The 11,756-nt window shown below is 56.3% G+C and overlaps 1 protein-coding gene across 1 annotated transcript; it reads left to right on the forward strand.

The window, feature by feature from the left end:
• The first annotated feature begins 428 nt into the window (after positions 1-428).
• On the forward strand, positions 429-3,711 carry ZNF703 (zinc finger protein 703). The gene is made up of 2 exons (XM_036838946.1): positions 429-1,165; positions 2,165-3,711. The coding sequence occupies exons 1-2, from the start codon at positions 929-931 to the stop codon at positions 3,692-3,694; spliced, it is 1,767 nt and encodes a 588-aa protein (XP_036694841.1). The 5' UTR covers positions 429-928; the 3' UTR covers positions 3,695-3,711.
• The last annotated feature ends 8,045 nt before the right edge of the window (positions 3,712-11,756 follow it).

Below are 11,756 nucleotides of genomic sequence, written 5' to 3' on the forward strand. Positions count from 1 at the left end.
TGCGACCATCTCACTCCGGAAGGGACACCTCAAACTTGCAGGCTTTGGACCGGACTGGCTCAAAGTTGTTGGAGCGGTTTACGCCGCGTCCCGAGAACCGTGGCTGCCTCCGAGGCTCGGGCGCTTCCAAGTGAGGACACCCGGGAGAAGCCAATTAGGGGAAGAGAGCTGGACCCGAGCAGAGCCGGGACTGAGCCTGAGCAGAGCCCGAGCAGGACCAGAGCAGAGCTGGGGCTCTGGAGGCGCGGCCCGCCCCTAGGCTGCCTCCCGGAAAGGCTTGGACTTGGCAGTACCGGAGCCGGCGCCAGGAGCTCCTACCCCACCCCCAGCCCACCCCGCCCCACCCCAGACACACACGGCCTGCGGGTGACTGCCCCCGCCAGCACCACTCCCCGGCGGTGCGAAGGGAGAGAGGGCAGAGCGACAGGAAAGCCAGCGGAGGATAGGGAGCAGAGCCCAGGGTCCCGGAGAAGTCCCGCCCTCTCTGGAACCCCCGGGGCAGAGGCAGCCCAGCTGGGGGGAGGAGAGAAATGCGGCGGGTGGTAAAGGCCGAGGCGGCGGGTTCGCGGGCGAGGCCCCTTTAAGGCTCTCCCCTCCCACCGGCGGCGCCGGCCTCCGCCCGCCGCTCTCCCCGCCCCGGGGTCCCGGCGAGAGCTGCGATTGGGCGGGCGCGGCGATGCCTTTGAAGTGTAGCTGCCGATCGCGGCTATTTGACGTGCGGCTCGCGAAAGGCGAAGGTTTTTGTGTTGCTCGCCGGGGCTAGCAGCGGTGGCGACGGCGGTGGCGTCGTCGTCGTTGGAGGAGGGGTGGAGGCGCAGCGACTGCTGCACCGCGCTCGGCGCTGCGGAGCGAGCCCACCCGCCCCGGGAGTTCGCCTCCCGGTGCTCCCCCTCCCTCCCCGCCCCCCCAGTGGCGCTGCCTCCTCCAAATGAGCGATTCGCCCGCTGGATCTAACTCAAGGACACCCGAAAGCAGCGGCAGCGGCGGCGGCGGGAAGAGGCCGGCAGTGCCGGCGGCGGTGTCCCTCTTGCCCCCGGCGGACCCCCTGCGCCAGGCGAACCGGCTCCCTATCAGGGTCCTGAAGATGCTGAGCGCTCACACCGGCCACCTCCTGCACCCGGAGTACCTGCAGCCGCTGTCCTCCACTCCCGTCAGCCCCATTGAGGTCAGTCCCCTGGTCGCTGCCCGCCCTGCGCCGGCCCCATTCCGCCCACGACTGCCGGGCCCACGGCCCTGCTCCCTGCGCCCCGGGGCTCGGTGCGACGCTCAGATCCGGCCACACTGGCGGACGGAGTGAGGAGGGACGGAGAACAGAGGGATTAGAGCCCACCCGGTTCTCCGGGAATGGTTCCCCTTCCACACTCTCCCTTCGGAGCTACGTGTTTTCTCTCAGATTGGGTTTGCTCTTGGAGTCTCCCCTGGGTCCTTTACTTCTCCTGGGCACCCAGTCTCCAGGCCAGAGATGATCCCTCCTGGGCCTTTTCCCCCCGCCCCACCCCCCACTCCTCCACCCGGGTTTGTTCTCTCTGAAGCCCGATCGCCCCCGTCCCACGCCGCCCCTGTCCCATCCGGTTAGGGTGCACTACGCCCAGGCACTCCCGACCCCAGGTCTTTCTTCCTCCCACTTGCCTGGGTGCCCTCCCCGGGAGGGAGGGGCTACGAAGAGAGTGCCAACGGCAGCCCTGGCTTCAGAACGCGCTTCTCCCGTCTCCTACCCCGCGGCGCCACCGCCAGAAACCCGTCCCAAGCGAAGTTCCCCAAACTGAAGGAATAAGTTTTAACCCGGGCCTAGAGGCAGGGGAGATGAGAAGGCAGGAATCGAGTCACAGCCCCTCCCCCAGCCCCGAATCCAGAGAGGTCACCTTCTCCCGTGGTGGCCTTTGGTGGACTACTTCCACTGCCCATTCCCCGGGGCCTACGGCGCACTCCGGGATCCGGAGGAGCGAGGGATCCCACCGACGGGCAGTGTGAGCGCAGTTCCGTCCAGCTGCCCCGCCCGCCCGCCCGCCAGGCCCTCGCAGACCCTCTCCTCGAGGCCCTCCCGCCCCGTCGCGCCGCCTTGCGTGCTCCCCGCGCCCACCCGCTCCCCTGGCGCCCCGCTCGCTCGCTCCGTGGGTATCTGGTCTCACTCCCGTCTCCCTTCCCTTACCACTGTCTCCCACAGCTGGACGCCAAGAAGAGTCCTTTGGCGTTGCTGGCCCAGACTTGCTCACAGATCGGCAAGCCGGATCCGCCGCCCTCGTCCAAGCTCAACTCGGTAGCGGCGGCCAACGGGCTGGGAGCGGAGAAGGACCCTGGCCGCTCGGCCTCGGGCGCCGCCTCCGCGTCTGCGGCGCTCAAGCAGCTGGGGGACTCCCCGGCCGAGGACAAGTCCAGCTTCAAGCCCTACTCCAAGGGCTCCGGAGGCGGCGATTCCCGCAAAGACAGCGGCTCCTCTTCCGTGTCCTCCACCTCCTCTTCCTCCTCCTTGTCCCCGGGAGACAAGGCGGGCTTCAGGGTCCCCAGCGCCGCCTGCACGCCCTTTCCCCCGCATGGAGCGCCGGTCTCCGCGTCGTCGTCCTCGTCCTCTCCCGGCGGCTCCCGGGGCGGTTCCCCGCACCACTCTGACTGCAAGACCGGCGGCGGGGGCGCCGGCGGAGAGCTGGACAAGAAGGACCAGGAGCCCAAGCCCAGCCCGGAGCCCGCGGCCGTGAGCCGAGGCAGCGGTGGGGAGCCGGGCGCGCATGGAGGCGGCACCGAGGCCGGGGCCTCCGGGCGCAAGTCGGAGCCGCCCTCCGCGCTGGTGGGGGCCGGCCACGTGGCGCCGGTGTCGCCCTACAAGCCGGGCCACTCGGTGTTCCCGCTGCCACCCTCCAGCATCGGCTATCACGGCTCCATCGTGGGCGCCTACGCCGGCTACCCGTCTCAGTTCGTGCCTGGCCTGGATCCGAGCAAGTCTGGCCTCGTGGGAGGCCAGTTGTCGGGGGGCCTGGGCCTGCCCCCGGGCAAGCCCCCCAGCTCCAGCCCGCTCACCGGGGCCTCCCCGCCGTCCTTCCTGCAGGGATTATGCCGCGACCCCTACTGCCTGGGAGGTTACCACGGCGCCTCGCACCTCGGCGGCTCCAGCTGCTCCACCTGCAGCGCGCACGACCCAGCTGCGCCCGGCCTGAAGGCGGGGGGCTACCCGCTGGTGTACCCCGGGCACCCGCTGCAGCCCGCCGCGCTCTCGTCCAGCGCCGCCCAGGCCGCGCTCCCCGGCCACCCGCTCTACACCTACGGCTTCATGCTGCAGAACGAACCGCTGCCGCACAGCTGCAACTGGGTGGCGGCCAGCGGGCCGTGCGACAAGCGCTTCGCCACCTCGGAGGAGCTGCTCAGCCACCTACGGACTCACACGGCCCTGCCCGGCGCCGAGAAACTTCTGGCCGCCTATCCGGGGGCCTCGGGCCTGGGCAGCGCCGCCGCGGCCGCTGCGGCCGCCGCCTCCTGCCATCTGCACCTCCCCCCGCCGACCGCCCCCGGCAGCCCCGGGTCGCTGTCCTTGCGGAGTCCACACACTTTGGGCCTAAGCCGGTACCACCCTTACGGCAAGAGCCACTTATCCACAGCCGGGGGCCTGGCCGTGCCGTCCCTCCCCACAGCCGGACCCTACTACTCACCATACGCGCTGTACGGACAGAGACTGGCCTCAGCCTCCGCGCTCGGATACCAGTAACTACAGCCCTGCTTCCTCCCCAGCCTCCTCTCCTCCCCGCCGCTGCCTCCCTTCCCCACCCGCCTCTGCTGCCTCCTCCACCACTGCTTGTCCCTGCTGGACCCCCGCCCAAACCTCCCGCCCACCGGACTGTGTATTTATTTACTGTAATGTTAGCTTAAAAGCTGGGAATATAAGTGCATTAACGGCCCACACGAGTCAATGGTATGCAAAGAGTCTGTTCCCCCCAAATAATAATATTAATCACACAGGTAACTACATGTCCCCGGCCCCTCTTTCTTTCTTTTCCGTTTTTTCTTTTACTTAGATGTAAGTTTTCGAGTTTTTTTCCCTTTTGCGCTTTTTTTTTTTTTTGATTGGTTTGGTTTTATGGGGAGGAGGGGGAGTTGGGGGTTCTTTTTGTTTTCCCTTTCTGGGGAGTTTCTTGCATGCTTCTTAACCGTTCAAACTACACTTCTTCCTTCTCTTGCCCTCTCCTTTCCTTTTCATTTCTTCTTGTTTCCATCCATTTGAGGTTCTGTATTTTTCCTTTGTACAAGCAACAGAGAGGAGGTATTTTTTGTAACGCATTTGGGGGTGCAGGGAGCGGCCTTGGGAGCTAGAGGTCTTGCCCTCTTATGGACCTGGAACTTTGCTCTGTGACCCCTGCCCTGCCACTCTCCCTAGGCTCCTTGGTCTGCGCCCTGGCCCCCCAAATTAGAGCCTTGCTCCCCGATCTTGCTCTGAGCACCAGTCAGTGGCCGGAGAGGCGCCTCCAACAGAGCCTTTCTCCTCCCAGACTCTTAACAGGCCCCAGACACCGGGTGGTCACACTGCCTGATGGTGAGGGGCCTGCAGGGCTCACTTAATTGAAGTAAAAGTTCTAGAAGGCCCTACTGGCATGGAACTTTGCTCTTTATAGTTTGCAAAGTGCTTTTATAGTCATTGTTTTTCTCTGGCTATTGTGGCTGTGGTCCCTGTCCTGGCGATGGGGGCTGGGTCGGTGATTCTTGCTAGATCCTTCCAAAGCAGACCAGTGGTAGTATCAGCTGGCAGCACAGCCTTGTTAGCACCATTGGGGGAGTTAGGGAGCACACGGATCACAGCAACCCCGGTGGCCCCCTCCCAGGCCTGACCCGAGTCCCCAAAGTTGGCCGTGGGCTCCCTCAGTTACTGGGATTGAAGGCTCGGCCCCGGGGTCTTCACCCAACACCCTCCCTCCCTCCCTCCTGGCCTTATGCAGCTGCGCAAGGGCTGTGGGGCCTGTTTGGGATGAATAGAGCTCTCCCTTGGTAAGACTTATTTTGTTAATAAATGGAGTACTTGGCTATATTCACACCGTGGTGTTTCTCTCTTGCCTGCCCCACTGACCCACTTCCAGACGCCTAAGCAGATGCCCTTCTTTTGTTCTTGTTTAAAACACCTTATGGTTTCCTGCTCAGATTTCCCTTCAAGGACGAGTTTAATGCCTTTCCTCAAGAAAGCAGGGGAGAAGAAAACAAAACTTCTGCCAACGCGTTACGAATAACATAAAACGGCCCCTTTTTTTCCAACTTGGTTATTTAGCTCCCAGCCTCACTTCGAAGGCCTTGCCATTTCCTGGGGACAGGGTGGAGGGAGTGTGTAAATGTGGATTTTCCTCTGGGCCTAGCTTCGAGGTCCGAGGGGCCGAGAAGGGAACCAGGCCCCAAGACCAAGAAACTCGGCAAGCGCCGCCCCGGAGCCCTGCGGGCGAGCAAAGACGACGTGCCTCTGGCGCCACCAGGTGGCGGAAAGGCGAGCGACTGTCGCCAGCCCCGACCGCGCCTTCCGCGCTACGCCCTCAAAGTGGGGAGGATTTCCTCTCCCTGACGGTGCCTTTTTTACACCTTGAAGCTGAAGGGTAGATGCACCTGTTGAGAAGGGTGCTTCTCAAGGCTTGGGGACTCCCCAAGGCCAGCTCTGGTTTGTGGGCCCCAGTCGTCTGCGCCCCCAGAGACCTCTGAGCGGGGTTTGGGTTTTGTGGAGAAGGCGCGGCGATTACTCGGGACCTGGAAGCCACCCTCGGTGCCCGTTTTCTTGAGCTCGCACGATTGACACCGGCTTCTGCATCCTCGGGCAGGCCAGAGTTGGCGTGCCGTTTATCGAGATGGTGGGAGAGGGCCGGGGCACCTCCCCACTGCGCGGGGAGTCCGAGGGCCGGAGGAGAGGGCCGTGGGGCCCCGGGGCCTGTGCGTCCTCCCCAGGCTAGGGCCGCCACCCTGAGGCTGGCGCCGCTCAGGTTCCGGCTGCAGGACGCCCGGTGCCCACCTCTCGGGGCGCGGCGAGCCAGGGCGCGCGGGGCCACCCGATGGGCGCACTGCAAAATGCCTGCTTCGCTCCCTCCTGGCCGTGCTCCTCTGCGTCGGCGCCGCGCAGCTTTGGGAGGTGCTGTGTTGCAGTTCGCGTCGTTTCGCTTTACTTTCTCCGTGAGGAAGGCGACTTCGGGGCAGCTCCTGCTCCGCAAACTGTGTGCTTCTGAAATGTCCCTAGACCCAGAGGTCAAGTGCGGAAGGGGGCGGGAGGGATGCTGCGCTCTCTGCGCTCGCTGTCTCAGCCCGCAGCCGTCTCCAAACTCCTTAGAGAATCACAGGGTGGGGTCTCGGCCTCCTCCGGCATCATGACCTCGGGATTTGACAGAACCTCAACATATCATGTTTCTGCGGGGGGGTTGGTTTGGGGTTTGCGGGGGTCGCCCCTATATCTTTGTTTCTGGGCAAAATTCCTTCACTAGTCAAGGGAACCTCAGTCTTCTTCTGCAGCAAATGGCAGTGCTGGAGTAAGAGCCTGTGTGTGTCGCAGGGGAAGGGACCTGGGCTGCTGGCATCCTTGCGCACGGGGCGGGGCGGAGTCAGGGAGAGGCTGGATGGGCTGGAGAAGTCGCCCTGAGAGCAGCTCAGGGTCTTCCTGGGGAATCATCCTTACGCAACTTCTCGGAGTTCAAACTGGCCCAAGGGAAGCTTTAAAAGACCTGAAATGTAGCAACTTGTTTTACTTTTTCTTTTTCTCTGTTGTTTTGTTTGCTCTTGGTTATTTTATTTCCCATCTTCCCTTCCTCTCAAATCCCCCTCTTTCCTTCAGATACCTTTTTTGGTTGGTTTGTGTGGGGTTTTTTTAATGCCTGCTAAAATTGCTGGAAATTGCTCCCTCTGCAGGGGGACTTAAGCTTTTCTCTTTCTTAAACTGGGTCTTCAGACCTCCCTACCTAAGGACCACAGGGCTCCCCTTGTTGGGACAGCAGAAAGGGAGAGACTCCATATCTCCAAGAGCAAACTCTCCATATAGCAAAAGAAACTTCTCTCTAGGTGCTTGGCTTACATGGGAGGTGTGAGAATGCAGGTTACAAACTACTCAGGGGATTGAGTTTCCCCCAGAAAATGTATTATCGGCCTTTGCAGACCAGGAAGGATGCCGTTGGCCTGATTGGAAAAGGCTGTCACCAACTACCATTGTGACACGAAGGGCAGGCATTGTAGTCTGGAGGGGCCCAGTTTTCACCCTCGGATGTCAGCTCTCCTCACCATAAATGGGTGACAGTCCTAAGACATGGGGCTGTTTTCACTAACTGTGGGGGGAGTTTGTTACTTTCAGGAGCTACATTCCTAGGAAACAAAGTTGCTGTTTTAATAGAGATAATACTCCCCACCAGCTGCTCATTTGCATAATTAATTCACCCAGCAACTCTTCTTTGAGAATCACCTCTACCTTCCATCTCTCCACCTCCTTCTCTTCCTAGCCCTCCTCCCCCTCTTCCTCCTAATCTCTTCCAGGCACCAGCAATGGGGCCTGCGTTCCCCAGGCACCAGGAAAGGTGGCAGCCACAGAGCTGGACCTTGAGACACTGGATGTTCCTGGCTCTGGGTGATGTTTTCACACCTCCTGCCTGGTTATTTTTGTGGCCTCATGGGCAGCAGTGGGAGGAAGGGAGGAGAGAGAGGAAAAGGCCTCACCCTCAGATACAGGTTTGACACAAACAGAATTGCAGGGTGTTAAGTTTTGAACTTCCCAGTCGTCCCCCCAAACCCATCCCCTGAGAATCCGCAGCCCAAGTGGGAGAGGTGGGGCCCTCCAGCATTTTTCTGCAGCCATAATTGCCTTGGTCTACGCAGCATCCTGGGATGTGTCTTTCAATACACGAACTAACCCCCTCCTGATGTATGTCTGGATTTCCGTGGACTCCGTCTTCCAATAATACTGTGGCTCTGTACTTTATTAATCATTCTGTAGGGGAAGCTGCACTCCAGTTTTCTGTTTGACTTGATTTCATTCATCCTGTCTTTTTGCAAAATAGATGGTTGACTGCATCCGATAATGTATGGTTTAATTTGGAGCACTATGGGTTTGAATTACCATTTTCATAATGTGCTGTGCATTAATGTGTTACATCATTTATAAAGAGGAATGTGCTGGGTTTCAAACTTTCTCCTGAAAGCCAAAGTCACTTCACGGAAACAAAGCCAAATCACATCGACCCATCTCCTTCCCTCGCTGCCCAGGAAACTCTTGCCTCCTCCCCAGCCCAGGTGAAATCTGCAAGCCCCCCTAAAACTCCCCACGAGGCTTTTGTGTTCACATAATGCAGGTGGGTGTCAAGGTTTGGGGGGAACGTGCCCATGGCTGCCCGGGAGCCATCAATGGCAGCACAAAGCTCCCCCTCATTACTGCATGGCAACCCCGCCCCTTTGCGGAGACCTCCAGTGGATGGCTCCGCCTCGACCCTAATCCCAGCACTCCCTCCCCGATGGCTGTAATAACACCAGCTGTCTGTTACTCAAACTCTGACTGAGGAGGAAAAAGCACTGATTATCCAAATACAGTCATTAAAGGGGAAATGTGTTTTTAGGACTGTCAGAGTGATTAATGAGGGCTAGCCGTCTTTGCAAATGCACTTGTTTAGTCTAACTGGCAGCTTCTATTTTCCTATTGATTTATTGCAGCCGTTGCCGGGCCTCGGTGTGTGCGGAGTCAGGGCACTTCACAACTGTGCCCTGTTTAAACAGGAAAAGCACGCACCGTTTTGTCCAGGAGGGAGGGAGCAGCCTAAAGTCTCTCCCCTCAGTTCAGTCTCCAGGGCCCCAGACCAACAAAGACGACATTAAAAACCTGCAGCCCAGAGAGAGAGAAGGAAACTGCCTCCCCTTGGTCGTCCCCAGTTCCAAGGTCAGCGGAGGTGCGCCCTGGCCCCTGGACAAAGCCCGCCCTATTGTCACACTCAGCATGCTCGCATCCTCTCCTCCGGTCCCCCCAAACCAGCTGTCAGACACCGAGTCCAAGGACAGGAAAGGCACCCAGCAGAGAGGGAGGCCAGGGAGGGGGCCAATGGGCTCAGCCAAGCTAAAAACAGAACCGAAGCAACCCCGCCGTCCAGGGGCGGGAACAAGGTCAGGAGTTTGTGGGAAATTGATGGAGCTGCGTGGTTGATTTCAACTTTTAAAAAGTGGCGAGGGGTGGGGAGGGGGAGGGATACAAGAGTGACATCGACTCCGTTCCACTTGTACAGTTTATGTTTTGACAAATGATGTACCTAATGACCAAGATAGAGAAATGGCAGCTTGAAAATAGAGACCCAGTATTGGGGAATTAGACTTCCAGGAGGTCGATCACCAAAGCAAACAGAGTTTACAGGATTCCTGTTCCGTGCCCAGCGCAATGCGGGGCGTCGGGAGACACAGGAGAAAACTCAGACCATGTTCCTGCCCAATTTAGTTGGAGGAGACAAGATATACCCATGAGATCGGGAACAAGACAGTATTCTATATCACTGCCTTTATGCCAGTCTAGTAAGTGCTGAATTGCACGGTGCAGACAGTGGAGAACAGGACAGAATATAATAAGGGGCTAGCTGTGCAGATTGACAGTCGGGCTACAGAAGCTGGAGGGAGAGCTCACTGGGGCTGACACTGGGGACCTTCCCATGGGAGCTCCATTCTGTTGGGAGGCGCCCCAATTCCTCATAGGCCCGTCCTCTTCTGAAGGCTGGAAGATGGGTGAGGCCTTCATTCCATAGTGGTGAGAGGGCTGAGCCAGAGCCCAGAGCCGGTGATTTCCATTCTCAAGCAGATCAAGGAATAACCTAACCAGCTTGCATCTTCCATGGAGAATTCCAGACCTGGGAATGGTTTGTGCTTCTTCCTAGATGAGGTGCCTTTACAAGTTTTCCCAGGGCTGGTGGCATATCACGAGCTTTATTAACACTTCCCAAGACAGGAAAAGCTGTCAGTGGATTTGGATCACAGAGGAGCTAGGAAAGCTTTCTCTTAAGAGAAAAGAAATTGAACCTGCCGACTGAGAGGAAATGAAGTGACCATATTGTTCAAAATGGAGACCAAGAGTGTGAGTGTACTTTGGTAGCTTGAGGACTGTCCTGAAAAGTCCAGAAAGTGTAGTCATCTTACGTATAGTAGAAAGAGAATTGAAACAGGAGTCAGAAAACCTGGATTTTGCTCTGGTTCTGAAACTTAATTTCTGTGCAACCTTGAATAAGTCACTTTATCTCTCTGAGTCTCTTTCTTCCCATTTCTGAAATGAAGTTGTGGCACCTTGTAATTTTTAAGCCCCTTTTTTTACACATGAAGCATTTTATTTATTTTTTAATTGAAGTATAGTTGATTTACAATGTTATATTAGTTTCTGGTATACAACATAGCAACTCAATATTTTTATAGATTATACTCCATTTAAAGTTATTACAAAATATTGGCTATATTTCCCCGTATTGTACAATATATCCTTGTACCTTATCTATTTTATACATAGCAGTTTGTATTTCTTAATCCCCTACCCCTATCTTGCCCCCCTTCCCTCTCCCCACTGGTAATCACTAGTCTGTTCTCTATGTCTGTGAGTCTGTTTCTGTTTTGTTATATACATTCATTTGTTTTATTTTTTTAGACTCCACATGTAAGTGATAACACAGAGTATTTGTCTTTCTCTGACTTATTTCACTAAGCGTAATACCATCCAGGTCCATCCGCATTGTTGCAAGTGACAGAATTTTGTTCTTTTTATGGCTGAGTAGTATTCCATTATATATATATATACCACATCTTCTTTATCCATTTGTCTGTTGATGGACACTTAGGTTGTTTCCGTATCTTGACTGTTATAAATAATGCTGCTGCAAACATTGGGATGCATGTATCTTTTTGAATTAGTGTTTTCATTTTCTTTGGATATATGCCCAGGAGTGGAATTGCTGGGTCATATGGTAGTTCTATTTTTAGTTTTATGAGGCTCCTCCATACTGTGTTCCATAGTGGCTGCACCAATTTAATTCCCACTAAAAGTGTACAAGTGTTCCCTTTTCTTCACATCTAAGCCCTTTCTAACTGGAATATTCTATGAGTTTATAAAATGTTTAAAGGGTGAAGCATGGTGGTCAGAGTTGGGCAGGATGCTGTGACACTGGTTCCCAGTCTAATGCAATACTAAAGTTCCCATCAGGACAGTAAAAGTGGAAGACCGAGAAAAAGGAACCTCGTGACTTTACCTCAGTGATGGAGGGTGGGTGGAGGGTCCACAAGAAGAATGTTGTAATGTGGACTTTCCATCCAGGGAACTGGGCCCAAAAGAATGAAGCATTAAAATATTTTTTCATTTGATGAAATGCTGAGAATAGGGTGATGCCGGTATTTCAGCGGCTGCTTGGTAATTAAGTGGGTCAGACATTATTATTTTAAATAATATGAGGTTAAACCAAGGTCTACAAAAAGAATCCATTTTTCACAGCCTCCATCCAATTGCTTTTGGAAAATGGGACTGGCGAGGGAAGAAATGAAAGGCAGATAAAAATCAAACCACAGTGGGGGGACCTTTGCTCTGAGTGGGCAGTGGCGATCTCCATAGCTCTTTGGAACATAAAATAAAATGATCCTCCTGGAGTTTAAATCAGAGCCAGATTTTAGAATGGAAACAGTCATTTGGAAAATGTCACTGCACGTTCCCCACGTCCTATTTGTTTTCCTGGGTGTGTGGATGTGTGAATTCTTTTGGGGGGGGGGTGCTGGGCGGGGGGTGAGTTATATACAGGTTTGTACCCAGTCCATAAAGGAACTGCATGACTACG

Source organism: Balaenoptera musculus, chromosome 21 (assembly GCF_009873245.2).
Source record: "Balaenoptera musculus isolate JJ_BM4_2016_0621 chromosome 21, mBalMus1.pri.v3, whole genome shotgun sequence".
NCBI lineage: Eukaryota > Metazoa > Chordata > Mammalia > Artiodactyla > Balaenopteridae > Balaenoptera > Balaenoptera musculus.